A 25111-nucleotide genomic window follows, 5' to 3' on the forward strand; every position below is an offset into this window, starting at 1 on the left:
CATGTTTGAAAAAGCATGGCAATCTGGTAAGGTCCCCATGACAAGAAAGGCAAATGTCACACCTGTTTTCAAAAAGGGGAAGAAAGAGGATTCAAACAACTAAAGGCCAGACTCACGTCAGTCCATGGAAAGACTATAGAACAAACTCTCCTAGAAATGGTTTTGAGCTATAAAATGGTGACTGAGACCAGCCAGAATGGACAGACTTGATTTGGCCTTGGTAACTCCAACCCAACTGCCTTCCATGATGAGATGACTGGTTCTGAGATGAGAGCAATGGCATGTTGTTTACTTTACCTTTAACAAGGTCTTTAACAAGGTCTTCCCCAGCATCTTTGGAAGATTTGGACCGGATGGAGTTGGAGTAACAGGTGGATAAAAAATTGGCAGGATAATCAGTCTTCCAGAACAGTGGTCAACATTTCTAAGTCTAGCTAGCAGTCAATTACAAGTGACATTCTTCAGGGGTTAGTCCTGAGAATGATACTGTTTAATGACTGCATTATTTTCTTGGGACAATAGAGCACACCCTCACCAGCTTCAAAGATGACACCAAACTTGGGGAATTGGCCAACACGCAAAAAGGCAGGGCTGCCATTCAGATGGACCTCAGCAAACTGGAAGAATGGGCTGACACAAACCTCAAAGCTCAACAAGGGTGAACATAAGTCTTGCACTCAGGGTACCATAACCCCATACAACAGCACAGACTGGATGCCAGCTGGCTTAGCAGAAAACACCCTGTGGTTCCTGGTGGACAAGTTGAATGGGAGTTGGTAGTACGTCCCAGTGGAGATAAAGGCTGACTACATCCTGGGCTGCATTAGTACGATTGTAGCCTGCAGATCAAGTAAAGTGATTATTTCCCCCTACTCGGTACTCACAAGGGTGCATCTGAAGCAGTGTGCAGCTTTGGAAGCCCCAGTGCAAGAGAGAGATCCTGACAAATTGCTGCAAGCCCAGAAGAGAGACTCCCAGATGGTCAGGGGCCTGGAGTATACCATGTATGAGAAGCCCCTAAAAGAGCCAGGTTCTTTCAATGTAGAGAAGATAAAGAATGAATGTAACTGCAGTCTGCCACAGACTGAAGGGGGGTGCTATAAAGAAGACAGATTTTTCTCAGAGGCATGCAGCAGAAGAACAAGCTGCAATGGACATGAGCTGCAGCAAGGAAAATTCTTGCTGGATAAAAAAAAATAATTTCACAATTCAGGTGACAGCCTAAGAAGAGGTACCTAGAGGCTGTGGAAGCTCCATCCTTGGAGATTTTCAAAACTCAGCTGAACAAAGCCACGAGCCCTCCTATGAGCAGAAAGCTGGACTAGTTGCCTTCCAGTGGTCTTTTCCAACATAAACTATTTTGCGATTCCATCAGTAGAAAACCAGCATGAATGAGTTCTCTTTTAACTTTACACTAGTTTTAAGCCAATATAATGCTTGCTGCCAATGGTAGGGTTACTCTGCATTTACATATGTATTAGAAAAAACAATATCTGGCCTGGTTCCACAGAGATGAGCTTCTACACATTGGTGGAAAAGAATGGGGAAAAAATTCCAGAACAATCCACAGTCCTCATTAGACAAATTTACTCCTGAGGTTGCAGAATGTATCAACTATAAAATGAGAAAGACAGTTCTGCACAACTAGAAAACATCAGAATCTCCTTCTTTTCTCTTGATATACAAAGCAGACCCACCGCAACTAGACACTGAGCTTCCTTTTCCCAAAAGACTTTTTTGGGACAAGTTTTTGACACTCAGTCCTCACTTTACCACTCAGCATCTGCATAACTGTGTGATGTTTCCAAGTCAAACACTGCTTCTCATTTAAATGGATAACAAGTAGTGCCACAGATTCCCAAAGTCAAATAAAAGATGAAGGTTAGCTTAAATCGTAAGCTCCTGATTCATCAACTTAGAAACATATCTAAACACAAATAAAGGAATTGCTTAATTAAAATGGATAGGGTGTGACTTGTGTTTGCAGGAAAATTATGACGGAACAGCTGAAATGGCTTCTACCCTCAGTTGTTCACCTCACCTTTCTTCCAGAGGCTGTGGTCACCTCTGCAGGAGTGGCTGAATAGCATGTGCATTCCTTCCTGAGCATTGTGGTTTACAGCCCAGCATATTACTCTAAACTGCAGTCAGCAGCAACCTCTGGGAGAGAAGCAGGGCAGATAGCTGACAGCAGTAACCAGTGTCCCAGATAAATTCTTAGAAAAATGGGTCAGAGCCTTCACGAGCACACAAGCAAGTACTCTGCACAGTCACAGCCTCAGTAATAATCTACGTATACAACGTGTGTCTCAAATAGTTTGATAAAATACCCTGAAAATTTGAAAACAGAAGTTAGTTATCACCTTTATCCATCCAAAATTATTTCCTGCTTATTGGGGGGCGGGGGGGGGGGGAAGCAAATGGCTAGCAGTTCAATTCCTGGAAAGAAGCCTGTTATGTATCAAAGAATTGCCTTTTTAAAAATAAATATATAGGCATACAGGTATATGCTTATACATATGTATAAAGTCTGCATGTGAGACTCCTACATAGATCTGTTATTTCTTCAAAATCCACTTGCAGTCATTGCTCCAATTGTCTCATAGAACAAATATTCCCTGTTTAAATGAGTAAATTCAGATGGCAGTAGCAGCCTCACCAAGGCAACAGGGAGCTCCCTCAGGGCTGCAAATCTTCCAAAGAACCTCAGAAAGTTCTGCTAGTAAACCTCCTTTAAGCCACAAGATAGCACAACTAGGTTAATTTACCACTGCAATTAGTTTAAAATTACAGTAGTATGCATATGCTACAATGCAACACAGAACAGACCAAAGCATAGATAATCCTTTACAGCCTCCAGTTGTTACACAGTATGCCAAATCCTCAATAGTTGACAGCTGGTAAGTAGGCTGTGATGCCAAAGGTAACACAAGAATTGGTATGCTTTTCCATGGGATCAGGCTATTTTTCACTTTTATCTAGTAATCACCTCAAATACAGAAAAAAAAAATGGGAGAAACTATTGAATTCATGCAAGTTTACAAAAACCTCCTGAAAATTTTTCAGTTGCCCCGATTCACTTAAGTTTATTTTATATCTGGCTATCTCTCCTTATCCCAGCCCTGAAAAATTGTCAGTCATAACATGCTAGAATAGATACAAAAATCACATTTAAAAAAAGCTAACAAGAGCTCAAATTTCCAAGGATCATCTTTTGCATGCTTACCTGTTGGCTCTATGCCTTCATCTTGGGTCTCCTCCAAATGAGGCAGCAAATCTCTGCAGACAGTCTGTGCATCTGTAATGGTTCTAAAGAAAATATACCTATTAAAAAGTTATCCAGGAGTGCTAGTAGGATCCACTACAATCAATATACAATACATCCAAGGGAAAACAAAAACACAGCTTGCAAACACTTAGAAATACAAACAGGAGAAAACAGAAAGCTCAGAGGAATAAAGAACATATTGCCTCTTTGTTGCAAATTCCACTACAATCAGGTGAAACTGGTAAATGCCTTCACTCTAAGGATGACATTCTTATTTCATACAGTGGACTTTTGATTTCAACATCATGGAATACACCAGATGGAGACACTAATTTTGAGTCTTGACAGAGAGGCCATGAACTGTGCGAGTATAAAGAATGAATTATCAATCTTAACCTCAATCATACTGCCACTGTACTAATATCACAATACCTTGTGAATTGTCACTGTTGATACTTGTTGAAGCTCTGAGGTTAGGGTTTTTTGTTGTTGTTGGTTGGTAGTTTTTTTTAAGGCTAGGAAAAGAAGGAGATTTAGTTCCTAATAATAATAATAAAGTTCCTCAAAAACTTCACCAAAGCAACAAATTAACATTATCACATGGACGAAATTAACCTTTCTTGGCTTAAATTAACCAGACAAAGTTTAAAGCATAGATAATACAAACTCAAAAACATAAAGTCTGAAAGGTAACAGACTGCAAAGGATTATATGAGCAAAACATCTAAACAATAACTAAGCATTTAGAAATGACTGACGACATAAAGCAATGCACTGCAGATTATTCATGAATAGCAGCATGCAGATTTTTTTAATTTAGCTGACTTCATTTAATAGAACAAGGGGTGGGAATCAGCAGCCTTTAGAGGCCAAGAACAAAGTAGGATTACCTTCATTCCCTCTTAACAGGTACAACAGAAGAGTCCCGAGTGAAGGTCAGGAGGTCCTTCCCCTCCATAGTGTAATAAATTAACTCAAAATGTAGAAAAAAAGTCCAAACAATGCCCTTCCCTGCTTTCAAATAAATAGCAACCTCAAAAGCAGGTGTTTTTACACAGCAGTGTCAGGTAGCAAACAGTAGGACCAAACACTATGTCAGACATTATTTCCTATCTCATAATAACAACTACATTTTGTAGAATACCTATACGTGGGACGCTCCTGGAATTTATTATTGTTATTCACAATGAAATCATACTTGAAGAAAGCCTTAACCAAGCTGGATCCCTTTTACAAGAATTTAGCAGATTTTGTAATTCTTCACCCATCAGAAGTGACAAATCGCAGTGCATTTCCTCCCTTGCTACTACCGTGCTGCAGATCTCCGTGTCTCAGAGCAGAGGTACGGTCGCAAAAGCAGCTGAAGGAAAATGAGGAGTCATCACTAATCTTGCCTGAGAGAGTATTTCCTCTCTTGTTAATGGCATAATGGGACAAAACATGAAAGGGTTTGTCTGATAAGCAGAGAGTTAGACTCTGAAAATAGTCACTGGCTTGATGAAGGCAGATGTTGATGAGAAACTGAGTAATTTAAATATAGCATGGGATTATACAGCATTTTGAAAGGTAAGCCTGTGTTTGATATATTGGAAAATGGTGACAATGAAGTGGGATTGCAAGGACAGAGTGATGGACCAGTAAGACATATTTGGGAATAAAAGCAAAGCAAAACAGAACATAACATCTGAAATGATTTAAAAACATATGTTTGTCTGCCATCTCAAAACACTTAATAGTTCTTGAAATTTTTCATATTTTAAAGAAAAACTACATTTGTTGTTTAGAAATCTAGTGCAATCTTTTCCTTTAAATATCTTTTGAATATTAAAGCTTTTAAAATTATTATTTTACAGAACAAGTAAAACAAAGCCTTAGTCAAAAGACAACTGAATGTTACTCTTGCCAAAAACAAATAGCAAAAAAGATCTCAGAAGAAAACAGATCTGATTAGTAATATAACAGAAGAGCCTCCTGTGAGGCTACTCTGAACTTTTAATACTCATCATTAATGACTTCTCCCAGATGAAAATCCTTTTAGTTTGCTTTATTCTGATCTGACTGTTAGAGGATACTGGTTCAGTTTATATTATGTTCCCTTAATAGAAAAATAATTAACCCACAAGTCTGAACTTCTGGACTTGCTCTAGTAATGCTTCAACATGCAAATATCACATGAGGAGCTCTATGCATCTAATACCTTCAGGAGTGTTAAAGTTAGCAACGCTGTGTGCAAAGTAGTTGTTACCTGCCTCTGTGGACTAAGCAGTCAATTTGAGAGTTGGGGTTTTTTGCCCTGAAAGTACAATTGAGAAATTTTCTCTCCCATCAACAATTCATGTGTATATTCAGAACTATCCCTTCTGAGTGAAAGAATGTTTTTAATGTTGTTACTTTTAGCTTTTGTTAGGAGTTACTCCTTTAAAAATTAAGTAAAGATCCAAGGATGGTTACGTTATCTGGAATTGTTCAAGTAAAACTCAATCAAGCAGAATTCAGTTGGATTGCTTGATCAAGGGCTTACTCAGCATACTGCTGCAAGGAGAAAACGCACTGCAGAATTACAGTTTCATGGCGAGAAGCCCCAGCAAAACCAAAATGCTTTGGAAATCTGGACTTTGGCTGCTAAATTTGTTATTAAGGCTGAGGTTCTGCATAACTCATTTAATGTTATTAGTGCAAGGACAGCATGTTCCAAAATCCAACTACCAGTTTAAAAGTGGATTTTCTACATCCTATTTTTGCATTAAAAAAAAAGTTTATGATTCCAAACATAATACGCAAAAATCTCTGCAGAGCACACACAGAGGATTTAACAGTAGAGGTCACTTCAGCAAGCCAATTAGAACAAACTGAGTTCATGTTACACAACACTGAGCACCTAGAACTAAACAAAGCATACTTCTGTATAACTCCATTAGCAGGAGTAGGTTTTGAATGACAGTATTTCCTGATGTAATTTAGGATTTAATTTCAAGGTACCATTCTATCTAATGTGACCTTGTCTGCTGCCTGAATTCAATGCACAGACAACCACTTCACCCATGACAGAGGCTCAGGCTGACTGGCTTATCCAGAGGTTTGGGTCAAATCCTAATGTAGCATGACTTGCTTGCAGCTACCACCGCTACTCTGTGCCAGTTAGATGTTATATCATACTGGAGCTGTTCTCAAACATCAGGCCAACCTAAAAAGCAAAAATTTGAACATTTTCTATATTGGATTAACAAAGGGAAAGTTTCCTTTCCTTCTTTGTTTCCAAGATTGCAACAGCTTTAGTGAGATTTATCTTTGCAAACCAGTGGAAGTAATGCATGAGCGACTGATATTATAATGGTAAAATAATGACTCGCATAACTGACAGTCCTTACTGCTGGTGGTGATTCACCAGAAGTAAAGCATGCAATCTGAATTTGCTGGCATAGCAATTACTTCTTTTTAACTAAGTGTATTTGATGGAAACCAATGAATACAGTACCATTTCTTATTTAACTACAGAAACTAAACAAACGGCTAGATCTCTCCACTTTTATCATTATGAAACGGCAGTGTACTTTTGCTGAAGTTACACATTAGAAAAACCATTTTTTCTGTTGCCATAATGATACCAAGTATCTGATTAACAGCATCACTGTGATACTAATTTCCATAATTTTTTAGTTTCAAGGGACTTTGGAATTGGCCTTTTCCTTCCACAGGCTCTACGTTTCCTTCTCTGGTAACTGGAATTTCTGCTTACATCTCATATGCTAGGTCAAATACAGTCAGATATTTGCTGTGCTCTAAATTCTCTCCTCACAGTAAAATCTTGTGAAAATACTAAGAATAAAACTGCAAAGAATCTATAAAGTCAGTCTTTAATATGATAATGAACCCATGATTTCTATGGAGAAAATGTTTTACAGAAATTCTCACTTTAGTAAGCCTCACAGAATACACTGATTGTCCTGTATAATTATATTAGAATCTTTTCCTCTCACATTAAAAAACCATGAACTTTATGTTGTAGGGTTCAATATATTTTGGCCTTAATTCTGCAGAGTAATTTCTAAGATCACAAACTGCACCAACAGAGTATGAACACTGTTATGCAGCAGTCATATTATCATGAGATTTAAGGGGAAGCTATTCTTTAAACAGATTACATATAGTGACAAATAAAAAGACATTTCATATTCTTTCTGTATTCCTATTCCTTATCACTATTGTTCAACTCCTGTAGCTTTGTCACTGTTCAATTTTTACCAGTTGGCTCTCTACAGGGGTTATCAGAATTTTTAAAAATACACCGGCTTTCTATAAACTTGCAAAAATAAACAGTTTATCAAATAACTAGATATGTATATTGTTAATATATTATTCAGTACAAGGTATTCCTTTAGACTTCAGGATATTTACCCATAACCCTTTTTATATATATATATATATATATCAAGTCAAAGTACTTGAAGTCTGGAAATCACATTCACGACTGCTCACAAAAAAGACTTAAAACATTTTCTTGCAATTAAAACAGTGAGTAGTTCAGACTATGCATTCATCCATTATCTTAGCTTCCAGACCTATGCTGTCTGCATTCATGATGAAGCTACCATCTCCTCCTCCCTTTCATCATATTTCTAATGCAGAGGCTTTTCCCATTACACAGCTTCTCTACTCTCACCTTGTTCCTGGATAATGTTGTACCATATGTGTGAGCTCACCATATAGTGAAAATATTTTTATTAATTAATTTTATTCTGGTTTAATGTATGAGAAATGTTCACTCTTGAAGATAATGCGTTCATAATATTTATTATCAGATAAGTTGAGATTAATGTGTTGCCTAATTTTAGAGGAACAGTATGTTCAAGGTGCAAAGCTATGGCTATGGTCAACCATGTTACTGCAGCTCCTGTCTGCTTAACTTCCAAAGCTTTATAATAAACTATTGCATGATTTTTGTTCTTTTGTTCATTCAAAATAAATTATCCTGCCGATTGCCTATAACAAAGAACACAGCCAATAATGAGGAAATGCTCAGTTACAGTGTCTGCTGAGTGCATACAATTTCTCTGTCACTTACATGCTTTTTCCAAAAAGCAATCCATTTAGCTTCTCCTGGGAATGCTCTCATAGCACTGCTTCCAGACTCAGTGGCTCTTAGGAAGGCTCACTTGTGTTCTGCCCACACCGTGATGATCCAAAACAGTGCAGCTCCTTCATCTGCTTCGCTGTTCCTCTGAGAGTATCATTTACAAGCTCACCCACCAGGCTACTTTCAAGTGGCAGTAAGCATGTTACTACGTAGTTCTTATAACACAGTCTCTGCCTTATAATTAAACTCCTTTTTCTGCTTGCCTTGCCCAAAGAAATATTTTGTAATATGTAGATATTTACCTTGGGGAGCAAGGTGTGCAAATCCCCATTTGTACAAGTACTTTTTTGTCAAATACTTCTGTTGAATTGGCTTTACTAACTCTTAAATATGAATCTTATTTAATACACAAAGAATAGGCAGAACTGGAAAATATGCATTTTTTCCAAGGCAGAACTTCTTCATAAATTTTGTTTTAATCTTCCACTGCTTTCTTCTCCTGAGGATGACTTGGTGAATTTCATCTCTAAACTCCTACAGCTTGGTTGTTTGATTATTTAAGTAATTCATAATAAAGTAGATGACAAAATCCTTCTTCCCATCAGTGTGCATCTGCTGCTGCTTCATTCTTTGTGACAAGTCTCCTAGAGTATTTATCTCTGTTCTAACAATGGGAAATTCTTTTTTCTTCCTAAGCTTTTGTTACACATTCTCCAGGACAACCCAGCTATATATATTCCACCAGCCTTAATCTACATTAGAGATGCTTTTGGTAGTATGTTTTGGGTCTACATCTGCACATTCCAAAGTACTTTTATTGGGTGTTAGGCACTTTCAACAGCTCACTGGGGCACTGGAATTCAAGATAGAATCATTAAGTAATCATCTGACAATTCTTCTGGCAGCAAAAAGCGATGGCTTAAATTACCTATGGGTACCTTTGAAAACTTTCATGATTCTGGCATTTCGCCTAGAAACTTCAGAAACTAAATATCTTCATCTGGATTCCATTCATGAGTAATCCTTTCCTGATTCACCATGCATCCTGCAAGTGCTGAACTGAATATTTTAATGCAGAGCTCTGGGGAGAGGTTGTAGAAGGGAGCGCAAGGCAATAAATTTAGAATTGCATATCTGTCCTAGAGTTCTACACAAAGACAATAAAGTCACTGTGACTTAAATCAACATAGCAACATAGTACCAAAGCTTTGATAGTTTAGCAGCTAAATAGAAATCTGTGACCAGCAAATAAATAGCCAAGTAGCAAATACTGTTATCTCCAGACTCTGAGGAGCTGTGATTTGTTACCCAAGACATTTTGAAGATGTTTTCTCAGGCATAAGGAAAAAAAACCCCACAATAATGACACACAACATTAGTTCTTTAAACTCTAATTTTCTATTACACGTAAAATTCTTCCTATATTGAAGAAGAAATAATGAGTCAGAAGAGGTCCTCATCGTCCTTTAACAGGGACATTGCTGTCTATTATGACTGGTCATCTTATTTACTAATTACTCCATTATTCAAATTAGGGCAGTATTGTAATACATGCCTTGTTCATTCTATTTAAAATTTCCCTTTGTTCTCGAAGAACAGGTTAGATTTAGGTTTTAATTGGTTTTCATGCCCTCATGAGACTTAAAAAGCGGGCCACAAATCATCCCAGATATGTTCCTACTCTTAAAGAAGGGTTGGCTGATTCAACAATCGATTTGCTTTTCATAGACTTGTTTCTTGTGGATATCTCTGAAACAAGTTTAGCTGCCTCAGCAAGTGAAGAACGACCCTGGGAAAGAGACACAATTATGCTTGTTGGAAGGAAACCATGGGAGCAAGAGATAAAACAGTAGAACACAGGATAAGATGCCAGAACGTTGTAGTTTTGTGTACCCAGATGTCTGTTAGCAGCTAACCCCTGACCTTTTAGATAAGGAAGTTGCTAATCATGTGTAAGCTATTTTTGTGTAACAACAGAAGAGTACTGAAGCTTAACTATAGGCTGCTGTGTCAGCCATCTAGAGGGTATAAAAGCTTGCTTTAGCTTTTAATAAAGTTGTCTTCGATTCACCACAGTCGGAGTCCATGCCTCTTAATACACCACAAATGGCACCCAACGTGGGGCAATGAAACGACTAGCTGTCGATCCAGTGGCATAGCTCAGGTGAACTTTGAGACAGACGCTGCAACGAAGCGTTACCGGCGCGCTCAATTACTTCTCGCAGGATGAAGGTAAGCCACTGAGAACTATGGGGACAAATTTAACAAAAGAGCAAAAGAATGTTTTAGAAGTTTTTTGTAAGATTTTGAAGGAACACGGGAAGAAGATGGATAATGAGGAGTTACAACGAATCCTTATTTGGGCTTCTAAAAATGATCCCTCTATAAACAGCCATAATATTAATGATCCCGAAATCTGGGACAAAGTTGGGGTCAGACTCTGGGACTGTGCCACTAGAAATGATAAAATCGTGGCCGGTTTGTTACCCTCTTGGCGGATCATTTTTGAGACCTTAAAGGTGCATGTTGGTTCTCGGGCAGAAGAGGGAGAAGAAAAGCCCACACCACCGTCAGCCCCCCCACTGCCAACACCCCCTCCTACAGACTGTGTTGTCAGACCGCGAGTAAATTCGCGCAAGGGTGTTTCTGCGATTTTATCTCCTAATACTCCTGATGATGATCCGGATGATCCATTTGATCTGGGGTGAACTGACCCTGAAAAGGAGCCTGACTTGTATCCCCCAGACCCTCATGATAAATGGGCAGCAGTAAGAAAGGAGGCGAAGCAGGCAGGGGATGTGGATATCTTGAGAGCCTTCCCGGTAATATATGCTCCTGAACAAGAACCACGTTGGGAGGGTCTTTCTTATAACCTCATAAAAGACCTCAGGCGTACGGTAACTGATCATGGACTTGGTGCTCCATATACCACCCATTTGATACAGTCTCTTTGTGATACTTCTGTTTTTACCCCACGTGATTTCAAAACTATGTTTTGGCTTATTATGACTGACATGCAATACACTATGTGGGAATCAAAAATGAGACAGCTTGCTAGAACTCAAGCTGCAGAAAATCTGGCGCTGGGTCAGCAAAACCCTTTGCGAGGCGTTGATGTAAATACATTAATGGGGGAGGGTGATCAAAGCACAACTGCAGCTCAAGCTAGAATTCCTCCCGAAGGTTTACAGCAGGTCAAACAACTTGCGCTCCGTGCTCTTAAAAGTGTTGCAGAAGCTGGAAAGCAAAGACAACCTTTTGTTTGTATAAAGCAAGAACCAGGGAAGACATTTATGAAATTTTTTGATAGACTTAATGATGCGTTACAGAAACAAGTCGAGAATGAAGCTGCTCGGGACTATATTTTAAAGCAATTTACAACTGAAAATGCCAACCCAGACTGTCAAAAGGTTTTACGACCTTTGAAAAACCCGAGCATTGATATGATTTCTGCATGTATGAATATAAGCTCCAGACAGCATGAATTGTCTTTACTCACTGAAGCATTTGCGGCAATGACAGTAAAGTCGCAACAATGCTATTCCTGTGGTCAATATGGGCATTTTCAAAAAAATTGCCCCAAAGCAAATACAAATAAGGGTGGAGCGCTGGGTATTTGTCCACGCTGTCATAAAGGACGACATTACGCCAATCAATGTCGATCCAAATTTGACAAAAACGGTCAGCCGCTGACTTTGCAGGGAAAGCCCAGGTGGAGCACGAGGAAGGGTCGCGCTACGACAAGTCACCCGTCAGAGTGTCCCCCTCAAGGAGCTGCCACCGCTTATGCGCCAGCACCACCGGCAGCGCCGGAGTGGACTTGGCCACCTCAGCAGAAACAATAATTAGTGACACCTCAGTTGTGCTAAACCCAACTGGCACCTATGGACCTTTAGGTCACGGAATGGCGGCATTATTAATCAGGCGATCTTCCACAACATTAAGAGGGCTTTTTGTATTATCCGGAATTATTGATGCTGATTACGAAGGCGAAATTAAAATAATGGCATGGACTCTGGTGCCGCCATGTACCGTACCCGCGGGAAGTAAAATTGCACAATTAGTTTATTTTTTGCCCCAGACACCAAATGCAAGCCAAGTTGTGCAAGGCACAGGCTGTTTTGGATCTACAGGGATGCCTGAAATTTATTGGACTCAACAATTGACAATGAGTCAACCGCAGTTATCATGTACTCTACAAGCAGGAGGAACAAGACTCGCCATACGAGGAATTAGTGGCGCAAATGTTACAGTCATCCCTGCATCTCTGTGGCCTGATATTTGGCCTCCAATGGACACTCACGCCTCCCCAATGGGAATCAGTGGGCAGACATCACCCAAACAAAGCCAACTACTCATTAATATCATTGGGCCAGAAGGCAGAACAGCCACGATAAGACCTTTAGTGTTGCCTGGATCTGTTACCCTTTGGGGAAGGGACTGTCTAAGCCAATGGGGCATGCAGCTAAGCATGGATTTTTCTTAGGGGCCACTGTTCAGCAGCAGCAGGTCCCACCAATGATTTGGAAAACTGATACACCAGTGTGGGTAGATCAGTGGCCCCTCCCGAAAGAAAAGCTGCTGCAACTGCACAAACTAGTAAATGAACAGCTGGAAGCTGGCCATATCATCCCTACCACAAGTCTGTGGAACACACCAGTTTTTGTGATCTGAAAGAAGAAAAATTCTTGGAGGTTATTACATGACCTGAGAAAAGTAAATGAAGTCATCGAAGACATAGGAGCCTTGCAGCCCGGACTCCCCTCCCAAACAATGATACTATAAGAAACCACGTTTGTGGTGATTGACTTAAAGGACTGTTTTTTCACTATACCACTTGCATCTCAGGATGCACCATGATTTGCGTTCTCAGTCCCGTCTGTCAACGCCGCAGAACCGCATAAAAGATACCACTGGACAGTGTTACCTCAAGGCATGAAAAATAGTCCCACACTATGTCAGCAATTTGTTGCGGCCATTTTAAGTCCAATAAGAAAGAATTTTAAGGGTGTTTTTATATATCACTACATGGATGATATTTTAATAGCGGCACAAACAAAAGAGCAAGCACAAGAAGTTCAGCAACGAATTATGCAAGCAGCCCTAAACGCAGGACTCAAAATTGCAAAAGACAAAATACAGGAAATACCACCTTGGCAGTATTTAGGCTGGAAAATTTCAGATCAACTTGTTCAACCACAACGAATAACCTTACAAACAGACATTAAAACTTTGAATGATCTCCAGAAATTGTTGGGGACCATAAATTGGGTCCGTCCTCTTCTGGGAATTTCTACGGAAGAACTACACCCCCTTTTTCAACTTTTAGAAGGAGATACAGATTTAACATCTCCCAGGAAACTCAGTCCCCCAGCAGAAGCTGCTCTTAACAAAGCAGTAGAAAAATTGACCAATCAGGCTGCCAATAGGCAAAAACTAAATTATCCGATTAGTCTTTTTGGTTTTTAGTCTACTTTTCAACCCTATGGCTTATTAATACAATGGATTCCACAGGATATAAATCCATTGATTGTTATAGAATGGATTTTTCTACACCATAATTTTGGAAAGACAGTTACCACAGCTATTGAGATGATAGCCCTGGTCATTTAAAAGGGGAGGGAGTGTTTAATGACTTTGGACGGTACAGAACCGGACAAGATCTATTTACCTCTTGATACAAAACAATTGACCTTTTTAACTCACCAATCCTTTGCTTTTCAGTGCACTTTGGCAGATTATACAGGACAGATAAGTATTCACTTTCCAGGACACAAAATAATACAATCCTTAAACTCGCTTTCACTATTGCCTACCTCACAACTGGCTATTATGCCCATAACTAATGCTCTTACTGTATTCACTGATGGGTCTGGAAAAACGGGACAAGCTGTGATTGTTTGGCGAAATGAAACAGGTCAATGGGATAGTGACATACATGTGGTCATGGGTTCACCACAAATAGCTGAACTGTTTGCGGTAGTCCATGTCTTCAAAAAATGGCCTATTCCAATTAACATAATAACAGACTCTGCTTATGTTGCAGGTCTTGTTTCCAGACTTGAATACTCATTTTTAAAAGAAATATCAAATGAAAGGCTATTTGCACTTCTCTGGGAACTTAAATGGCTTCTTGATAGAAGAACACAGCCATACTTTATTCAACATGTTCGTTCACATACCTCTCTACCAAGACCTATCAGTGAGGGAAATAATGAAGCAGACCGTCTTACAGGCACTGCAGTATTACCAGATCATTTTGCACAAACCCATCTGTCTCATGACTTTTATTATCAAAATGCAAAAGCCTTGCAAAGGTCATTTCAATTAACACAAGACCAAGCTAGACAAATTGTGCAAATCATGCCCTGATTGTCAGCATGTTTTACCTACACCCTCAGCTAGAATTAATCCACAAGGATTGTCCTCACTTGAAATTTGGCAGACAGACATTACTCAAATACCAGAATTTGGTAGATTTAAACATGTCCATGTGTCAATTGATACCTTTTCTTCCTGCCTTTATGCCTCAGTACACACAGGCAAAAAATCTAAAGATATGTGTCGACACTTTGCTACCTTGGGAGTTCCAAAAACCATAAAAATAGATAATGGCCCAGGCTATATAGCACACAAAACACAGATGTTTTTCCAGCAATGGGGAATAAAACATGTTACAGGCATTCCTCACTCACCCACAGGACAGGCAATTATTGAACGAACACATAGTACTCTTAAAACAATGCAACAAAAAGAAAAAAGGGGGAGCCAAGAGTTATTCCCACAAGAACAAGTAGCAAAAGCCTGTTATGTTTTGAATCTTTTAAATCGATGAACAGAGGATAAGCCTCCTATACAACAACATTTTAACTCACAAACCCATCCTGAAATCAATAATAAAGCTTTAGTGATGGTAAAAAATTTACAAACAAATCAGTGGGAAGGACCTTTCCCTCTAATAACATGGGGTAGAGGATATGCTTGTGTCTCCACAGGTTCCGCCCCAAGATGGGTGCCTGCATGGTGGATCAAGTCATCTGTGTCACAACCACCATTATCCCTACCTGATGATAACTGCATCAGCAGTACGGATACCGCCTCAACCCAAGACAAACATTTGGGTGACCTTGGCAGACAAAACAGGACAAGATATGCTGTGTTTGTCGACTGCTTCTCCAGAGAATCCTTTTACAACCTGTTTGGTGGGTCAACCCATAGAAGCGAATCAGTGACCCATCCCACAAGCTCAACAAAGTGCGACACCTTTTGATCAGACTATGGTTGATAACTGGGATTGTTAGGCCTCATACCTGCCAGCTAGCGAATGAGAACCACAAGAATTAGATTTGTCGATTATTGTTTATATTTTAACTATACAGGAAAAAAATCAATCAATGAGTCAATGACTAAATGCAACAATAGGAGCTTTTAGAAATGCTAGCTTATGGTGTAATTATACTAGTAGAAATGTATCAAGATCTAACAATCACCCACTCAAATTACCTCCAGGATTGTTTTTAATTTGTGGAGACCATGCATGGCCTGGAATTCCATCATATGCAAAAGGAGGGCCCTATAACATAGATGGATTAAGCCTATTAATGCCCAATACATCCGTGATCATTACTCACAAACTGAGGAAAGTAAAACACCAAAGAAGAGCCACACATGCCTTTACTTCTGATTGTAAGGGTGATACGGAATTTTGGAGTCCTAGTGAAATTATAACAGCATCTGTGTTAACACCTGGAGTTGCTACAGCTCAGGCACTATCTACTTTAAATTAACTTGGCTGTTGGTTAGCAAAACAAACTAATGCAACCTCCCTGGCTTTGAGTGACTATTGTTAGACGTTGATTCAATTAGACATGTGATGCTTCAAAACAGAGCAACCATAGATTTTTTTACTGCTAGCACAAGGTCATGGTTGTCAAGATTTTGACAGTCTCTGTTGCATGAACTTGTCTGACCATTCAGAATCTATTCACAAGAGTACTGATGTTTTATGTGAACAAGTACAGAAACTATGACAAAGTGATGGAATTAATATCTTTGAAAGTCTTTTTACAGGAATGTCGGCATAACTACGTGGACTGTTACAAATGGGATTAGGATGTTTAATTATTTTTGTTTGCATTTTGATAGATCGAGCTTTGAAACAAGTTTTTTTTATAAATACAGAAGGGGGAGATGTGGATATCTCTGAAACAAGTTTAGCTGCCTCAGCAAGTGAAGAACAACCTTCGGAAAGAGACACAATTATGCTTGTTGGAAGGAAACCATGGGAGCAAACCAGTAGAACACAGGATAAGATGCCAGAACGTTGTAGTTTTGTGTACCCAGATGTCTGTTAGCAGTTAACCCCTGACCTTTTAGATAAGGAAGTTGCTAATCATGTGTAAGCTATTTTTGTGTAACAACAGAAAAGTACTGAAGCTTAACTATAGGCTGCTGTGTCAGCCATCTAGAGTCCATGCCTCTTAATGCGCCACAGTTTCTTGTGCGCCTTCTCAAATTACTCATACAACTTCTTCCCACACAAAGGTATATTTAAAAGCAACACAAACGCTCAATAAAGAACAAAGTAATAAAGATAAAGTTAACAGCTGAGACCTATTTTGCCATATAACACAGTTGGCACACACCTTCTAGTAAAACCTATCTCTTTACTTGCAAAAAATTAAAGTATTTTTTTCTTTTGTTAGGATGACATATCCTCAAATATCAGGCCATTTATTTTGGTGAGCAGACCAGTTTTACAGATAGTTGAGAACTATGCCAGCAAACGGGAAGGAATGAACAATGTAACTATCCAGCCTTTTTTTATCCCTGCCTCCCCCGCTCCCCCCCCAAAAAAACCAAAAAACAAAAAATGCTCTATTCAGCAGTCAGGAGTGCACTACAACCCTTCACTGACCTCGGTACAGTTTTTCTGGCTGTGTTCGCCCCTGCACAGCAAAAACCCAGACCTGAAGCTGAAATCTTCCAGTACCTGCCTCTGTATGGCTATTTGCAGGGAGCGCAGCAAACTTAGGTCACACAGAACTCATTATTTCATCTCTTCCTCAATTTTTAGGTCACACTGATTTCAATTTCAGCCTTATAAGAAGTCTTGTTTTCCTCCTTCCATGTTGCTAGAATTTTATTTTCTTTGTGTAGTCCTTTCTACCTGGAATCCTACTTCCAGCATACAAAAAAGGTATGTAAGTTTGCTACCTAACTTCAAAATACACAAGGTAAACAACACTGATAGGATAACATGCACTGACTTCTTCAAAAAACTAACAAAGAAGTATTTATGCCAAGGACCTTGAATACATTAAAAGTATTTTGAGTTCTAGTCTCTGTGATATTCTTTCACTAGAAATTCAAAAACAAACTAAATGCTAAACATCTTTCTAATACAGAAAGCTTAAATTTCCTGTTTGCAGTGGATGCAAACCACTACGTATTATTAAATTCTCTTCTAGCTTTTTTTTTTAAATAAAGAAAACATGGAAACTTTTTTTTGCTTAAGCATATCACAAATAGAAGCATGTGTGGACTACAATAGAGGCATTATTATTAATTTAGCAAAATCCTAACTTTCATGAGTCAGTGTGTACGTATACCTATACTGATCACAAGTCAAATACTGTTTTGTGATCTTTGGACAGATTAAACAAAAAACTTACAATTCTAGTATTAACTGCATTAGGACTCCAAAAGCAACAACAACAAAACAGTCAAAAGCCTTCAAAGGTTTCTTAAACTTTTTTCTTTTCCAAAAATGTTAAGTCTACAGTCTGCTCCTAATTATGCTTACCCAGGACTACAAAGCCTGGGACAGAAGAAACCATTGTGATAAAAATGATCCCAACCAACCGTTTACCTGAAAGGCTCAAGCAAATCTTCAAGTGACATAACATCCAAGTTGTTACCTAAACAGATGTGAAGTTAGATTTAACTTAACAGAAAAGTAAGTCTCTACTCGATACAATAGTTCAGACTCTGGGAATGGATAATTAGTACTCAGCAATATTGACAAACTTGTAATAACCAGAAGTTAAAATATTTCCTGTAAGATGTGTTGTTCTATTCTTAAAATTGGTATTTCCAAAAAACTCTAGAGATGTGGAGCTTTCTCTAACAGAAGATACCATTCCAGTGATGGAGCAACAGGAAAAAGAAATTATTTTTCCCTTTTGTGCTTCCTAGGACAGAAGATAGCAGCTAGTAGGGTTACCTTACATGTAAAAAAGTAATATAAACCCTGAAACAAACTGTTCTACAATTCAGTTCCCCACTCCCATCTCTAAGACGTGGGTTACCTCCTTAAGTTCTGCTGCCTTTGATGGGAAGAAGATGGTCAACCACAAAGGCCAATTATCATCTAAGGATTATTCCCCCAAATTCAGAAGGGCAGAGACACCTACTTCCATAGCTGCAGCTGGGGTATTTTTGGTAGTCCATTTAAAGTAGATTATATGCATTGTAATATGCACAGAACAAATGCTACTGAACTTCTAGAGTATTTAGTGCCACTCCTACCATCAGAGACACATGAAAGGGTGGCATAGGAGCACCAAATTTTTTTTTCTTGACTATCTGAACTTTGCTATATTCTGGTATTTGAGAATGCCTGTAATTTCACCACATGGTTGAAAAGCCATTAATCATTTAATATGCTGAAGCATAAGAGTCTAGTAGTTTACCATTATTTTCAGCTAGCCTTCCATATTTTTGCTAAGCCATGAGCAGCTGAGCCACAGGAGCTAAACATGCAGTCTTGTCATAACTGCTACACATGAACTTCTGCTGAACCCACTTTTGGCACTAAGAGCCTCTGTGCTACAAAATGAACGCTATACAACTAGATACATGCAAATAGGATAAAAGCAACATACTCTATACTGAATGATGCTATTAGGTTTAATGCCAAACTAGAAGTTAGCATAGAAGAATAAATCCATTTACAATCTTCATTACAATTTTCTCATTCTAGCCTCAAAAGATACACCTTATTCTGCATTTGACAGCAGAGACACCATTAGGCAGACAAGGTTCTTGTGGATCTGTGTGGTAGTAGAAGACACACTTAAGTTTTGAAAAATTGATAAATCAGTTTGTTAAAATAAATGCTCAAGCTACTTTACCCATTTTCATAGCTTTCTGAAATATTCATTGCATTTTCATCTTGTAATTTTTTCGTAAGAGTCTCTCCACTGTTAGGCATGCTGACAAACCCTCTAAAGCTGGTCACAAATATGCTAAAGAACTGTGCGGGTCAAGCATAAATAAGCTACTTGGACAACTGAAGAAACCAACAGTAACTGGTTATTTGTTAAAAAAAAAACCAACACGTAATACAAGAGGAGGAGACTACAGCTACAAAAGCTACTTCTTTCCGATTTTAACATGCTTGAAATGTCGCACTGCCTGTGAGCTGCTTACTGTTAAACTTTCCTTTTAATTCAGTTTTCTTTAATTATCCATGAGAAGAATTTTAATGAGTCTACAATGCTTTAAGATGCAAATCTTTTCTTTTCCAATGAATTCATTCATAGAAGTTGAAGCAATTCTAATTTTATTAACTCTAGTTTCAAAAAGGAACATTCAGTGAAGTTATTTTCTTAAAGAAAATGCAGATTAATTACATTAGGAAATGCCTTCAAGTCAATTATACCTATAAAACCCAGTACTTCAACAGCCAAGCACCTCCTCCAGCATCACAACTACACCAGCACTTCATCAACTTCACCGAACTAGGCCTACCATATACTGTAGAAGTTTCTATACATGACTAAACAAATTACTTCCCAGGATGTAAGAAAGTCTCATTCAGCTACTTAGGTTACTTCTATACTAGTAAACAAAGAAACATACAGAGAATGGCTCAAGCCACCCACTGTGAGCACCTTCCATGGGATGGTTTTGGTCTGCACAGACTGGCATTTCCCTAACCCAGGGGATAACCCAGGGCAGGGGCTGTTACTGGGAGATGAAGTTAATGACTACCCTGTCTGGAGGAGGAAGAGAACGATGCAAGCTGTGCCAGGCCATTTGCCTTCAGAGCCAGAGAACATGATCTAGAATGTTTTATTTAGTGGTACAAAGCCATAGTGATTAGGAAAACATAAGACTAGTAAACATCTAACTTGATAGAAAGATATGACTTTTATTCCAGAGTATCTTGCACCACATCCAAATACCTAATTGCAGATAATGCAATTTGAAATGAAAGGAAAAGAAAGAAAACTTCGCATTGGGATTCTAAGGGGTCTATTCTCACACCAGAAACTTGCTTTGAAAATAACTGAACACAGAACAGGGGATATTTCAATGGTAAAAATGTGTCATCTTACGCAGCAAAAATTCATTTTTTGTCAGGACTGATTTAGTTCCTTCATTTTAGGGTAACTCTCCAAATTCCCACTTTGTTCTGATGATTCTTTGCAGAAAGCCACTAGGTATCTTCCACAGGCTTGCAACTAGCTTTCCAGAAATACTATAAAGAAAAAACAGGATTAAACTCTGTTGCAAGAAATCTCATTCTTTTTTCTTCTTCTGGTCATCCAAAACATTTTACATGCTATGTTATATGCAGAAATCCAATCAGACAACCACTAATTACCTTGCTTGGATTGCATCTCAGGTTGAGTGGCTAGGTAACAGAATGGTCTCATGGAAGGAAAACAGCTGTTAATTCTCTAAAACTTGTACTTTCAGCAAATAAACAGAAAACCTCAAATATACATCTCTTCTATACATACTGTGTTTAGAAAGGATTTTTTTGTTCTGTTTTTCATATAATCTTCCTTAAACTAACTGATGGTTAGAACATTATTTTGACGCAATCAAGGATTCTCTGATGCTAAATCACTCCCCGGTAACAAAAGTGACAAAAGGGCAATTTATCAGGGGGGACTGGTGGAGAAGAGTTGCTTTTGGACTGTTTGACTGTAACAGAAAACTCACATGACTGATAAATTGTAGGTTTCCTGCAATTGTCAGCTACAAACAGTCCTGTCATTTTAACAATAGGTTTATGAACATCATGCTGTAAGAAATAGTTCTACACAGCATCTGCCTTTGTAGTTCTGGTACAACATTTCTAGGTACTCTTCAAGTTTCAAGTAATACATCCTAATAAATAGGGCTAGCAATGTACATAGAGTTGAGTGAGGAATGATCTTTACCTTTAAATGATTTCTACGTGCTGCAGTTTACGTGGTGCTATGGTCATTTTCTTACATGCCTATATCTAGCCACATGCAACTTGCACAAGACTGCACTAGACTCAGACGAAATTTTTGCAGTGGGATGGGCTGCTTTCTCCAGCTACAGGTTAAGATTTCTGGGTGTTGACAGGCTTACAAAGCTATGGAGGAAATTAAGAGGCAAATAAAGCTCACATATTGTTCACATCCTTTGCTCTGCAATTATGATAGGTATCTTTCCGGAATTAGTGACTGATACTTCGAGTTAAAGTTCGTCGCTACAAACTTGCACTGTCACAAGATCCCAAGCAGAAATATTACAGAGGCCAAAACAAAGCAATGTTGTTACTAAGGTCAGTAACCAACAGAACCACAATGTGCCCATCAGCCTCAGAGTGGGTGGAACGTACAGCACCCCTTCATGTTTGGGACAGGATGTTTCCTCCCCCATTTCTTTACTTGTAAGGCAAGAATGTTTATGTTTTGCCATAAAACTTGCATTTAAAACGAATGAAGGAGTATACTAATTCTGGATGCTCCTTGCTGTTCATCCCAATTAGTTTAAGCAGGTTGTTGATTCATGTAACAAAACAACTCTGTGCGATTGGCTTTTTTTTTTTTTTTAAATTGTGTAACAAACATCTTAGTGTAAAACAATGCTTTTTGGTACAAGCATGTTGTTAAACTGGTAGGCCTACTGTTATTCCAGACTCTCAGCACTGAGTCTAAAACAAAACAAAAAAACCCTCACCCCACAACAACCACCAGCAAAACATCTAATAACCTTTACAGTTTTTATTTCAAAGGCTTTGTTACATTTATTTACAAAACTGGCACCAATTCTAATCTTTTTTTTCATTATTTCAAATCAGCCCTCTTCGAGCCTGGCAGTTTTTCAACTTGCTACTAATTGCAGCATGCTGTCTGCTATGTTCCTGGACGGCTGTTAACTGCATTTACTGTGATTATATACAGCTTTCACACACAATATATTCACAGATATTCCGCCCCCCCCCGTTTCTCATAAAATTAAAGATTTAATTTTGGCCTCTAAAACATTTTAGCTAAAATAAAAACACAATCAACTCCACAGTTACTCTTAAACAAGAGTAAGTTTCAGAGTTTAAGCAAAATTCTAAACCCAAAGATGTCTTCAAACATTACTGTGGCTAAGCCTCCATTAAGTCTTAGTAAACAAATGAGTCTCAACGCATACCTTAAAGATCAACACATTTACGCTAGCTTGGGCCAAGGAGAAGATGCTGAGGGCAGATTCCATAATGAAAAGCCCCAGGTAAGCAACATCTTTTTAAACTCACATACACTTTTTATACCAATTCATTTCTAATGAAGGAATTCAGATTAGGAAAAGGACAACTTTTACCCCTAGCTGTGTCTCCCCATACTTGCAAAACTGAAGAGAATTTATCCATACTCAAATCAGCATCTGTAGGCAAAAAAACCAAGACTACCTCATGTACATTTGCCAGGTGAAGCAGTTTATCCCACAAACCACTTTGCTATCCAGAAGCATAACCAGCTTCATGTATTAATATTTCACAAAATTTCCAGTAGCTATCTCTCTGTAAAAATATTTTCTCTAATTGACCATGCCACAGCAACAGGAATTTCATTTTGCCTTTCTGAACAATGCATTCTGCTTTCTAGGGAATTGTTCTACAACAATACAGAGAAAAAACACAGATTAATTTGTGCAAAGCTTCGGGAGTCTGAGTGCCAATAACAAAAGCATCTTAGATTTGCCTGTAACTACCAGTTTGTACTAATTAAGGAAGAGAATCATAAAGAAGAAAAAAAGTAGCTGCAAATGCACATCTGGAAAAAGAGGCAGCTGTTTCTGAGCAACTGGGAAGAGGCAGAACATCCTGTCAGGTCAAGAAGACAGTTGGTCTGAGGACAGGCACATCTAGAAACAATTTTGCTGCTTCTTTCTAAGGAAAAGATTGGTTTTGAGTCAAATTAAATAGCTTGCGTTTTCACATTTACCTATAGGTGTTCATTTAACCCGTCATATTTGCAGTCAAATTTTCTACAGGCCCAAACCACTTAGAGATGCCCAGCCTTTAACCAGTCAAAGCTGTACTATGAAAACAGTTCTTACTCCTTCTGTATTACTAGGAATTAAAATTAATTACTACAAATTGTTGCACATTTTAATTAAAACTTGCCTCAGAAAAATCCTCTGAAGATGCTAGTCACTCACTATACACTGTCCTATAATAGCTCAAAACAAATGCCATCATTTAAATTTTCTTGCAGATACAATCTTTTACTTTCCATCACAGGCAAAAAGATTTTCCGAAGAGCTTGTTTCTGTACAAAACATCCTTTAGAGATATTAATTATGGGTAAAAAGTTCCAGTACCATTAAAGGTCTATTACATGAAACTGTTATACTTTAAATAGCCCTTTTAAAGTATATTTTAAGTAAAACTAAAAATCATAGGTTAAAAGTATTATTTAAAGGGTGTTTTCCTAACAGCTTTGTGGAAATCACGGTACCTGTTCAGGTTTAGATGCTGAAAGAATCCAGCTCAACACCAAGGAAAGTATGTTGTGATTCTGATTTTACCTTCCAGAAGGACTACTCAAGCTCTTTATGCATTATATTATATATGCACTATTATCTTTAGTGTGACTGAAAACAGACACAAGTTTCAAGCCCTCAGATTCCTGATTTTTTTTTTCAGGTGTTCATAATGAAAGTTATTCTTGGAACTTCTTTACAAAAATCAAGGGTGCTGCAAGAAACCGCAGCTGCAATTCAGCAGATTGTACTCTTACCTGTGTCTCCAGGATGCTGTTGCCAACAACAGCTTCACAGTTTAGAAGGCATGATTAACGAGAAATGGTAACACGGCCAGATAAAAGACAGAAATGCAAACAAGGAGATTCCATGCGAATTTCATATAGCAGAGATTAAAAGATAAATGCATAATTATTGTAGCATATAAAGATGCTGTGTGCTCCCAAGGCCAGGTGTGAGGCAGTGTTTTGACTTGTTTTGTGCCAACAGTGGGAATACCTATTTCAGAACCCAAGGCAGAGTCCTCTGGTGGTTAAATGAAACTGGCAGTAGGATCTAATTATTCCCCAATCCCAGTCCAGCCCTGCCTACTTGCAGAGAATGGAAATTCTCTGGTAGTTTTCCTGTTTACACCTACACGCAAATTTGATACTGTGCAAGTAAAAAATTACAAAGCCATTCATAATATTACGTGCAGCAAGAGAGAAAGTAAGGGAAAGAATAGTAAAAGAGATCAGCTGTTCATCTGAGAAATGTGTAAGCAACTACTGCTTGGGAACAACCACAGACTTAAGGAGGCAAGGTGTGTAGCAAAAGAAACAGAACTCAGCATATACACACTTGATCACCAGGTTTGTTGAGTAGAGGAACCACCACTGTAATTGGTGAGAAATATGTCTACAGGCTGTATTACATTTATTACTAATTATGACAAATAAAATGAGTAAAATCAGCTACTGAAGATTCCAACTCTGTTCCATAAATACAGTATTGATAAATAGGAAATGTTTTGCTTCAGACAG

General features: G+C 38.4%; 1 protein-coding gene across 1 annotated transcript in view; it reads right to left on the minus strand.

Moving 5' to 3' along the window:
- Nucleotides 1-20435, minus strand: part of ACSBG1 (acyl-CoA synthetase bubblegum family member 1) — a 46592-nt gene extending 26157 nt beyond the window's left edge. The window contains exons 1-2 of the mRNA XM_075045563.1: nt 19478-20435; nt 3227-3309 (exon numbers count right to left, since the gene is read on the minus strand). Coding sequence (XP_074901664.1) covers nt 3227-3309; nt 19478-19557 — 163 coding nt within the window. The 5' untranslated portion in view covers nt 19558-20435. The remainder of the gene's footprint in view (nt 1-3226; nt 3310-19477) is intronic.
- Between the last annotated feature and the right edge of the window lie 4676 nt (nt 20436-25111).

The sequence above is a fragment of the Buteo buteo genome, chromosome 13, assembly GCF_964188355.1.
Source record: "Buteo buteo chromosome 13, bButBut1.hap1.1, whole genome shotgun sequence".
Lineage (NCBI taxonomy): Eukaryota > Metazoa > Chordata > Aves > Accipitriformes > Accipitridae > Buteo > Buteo buteo.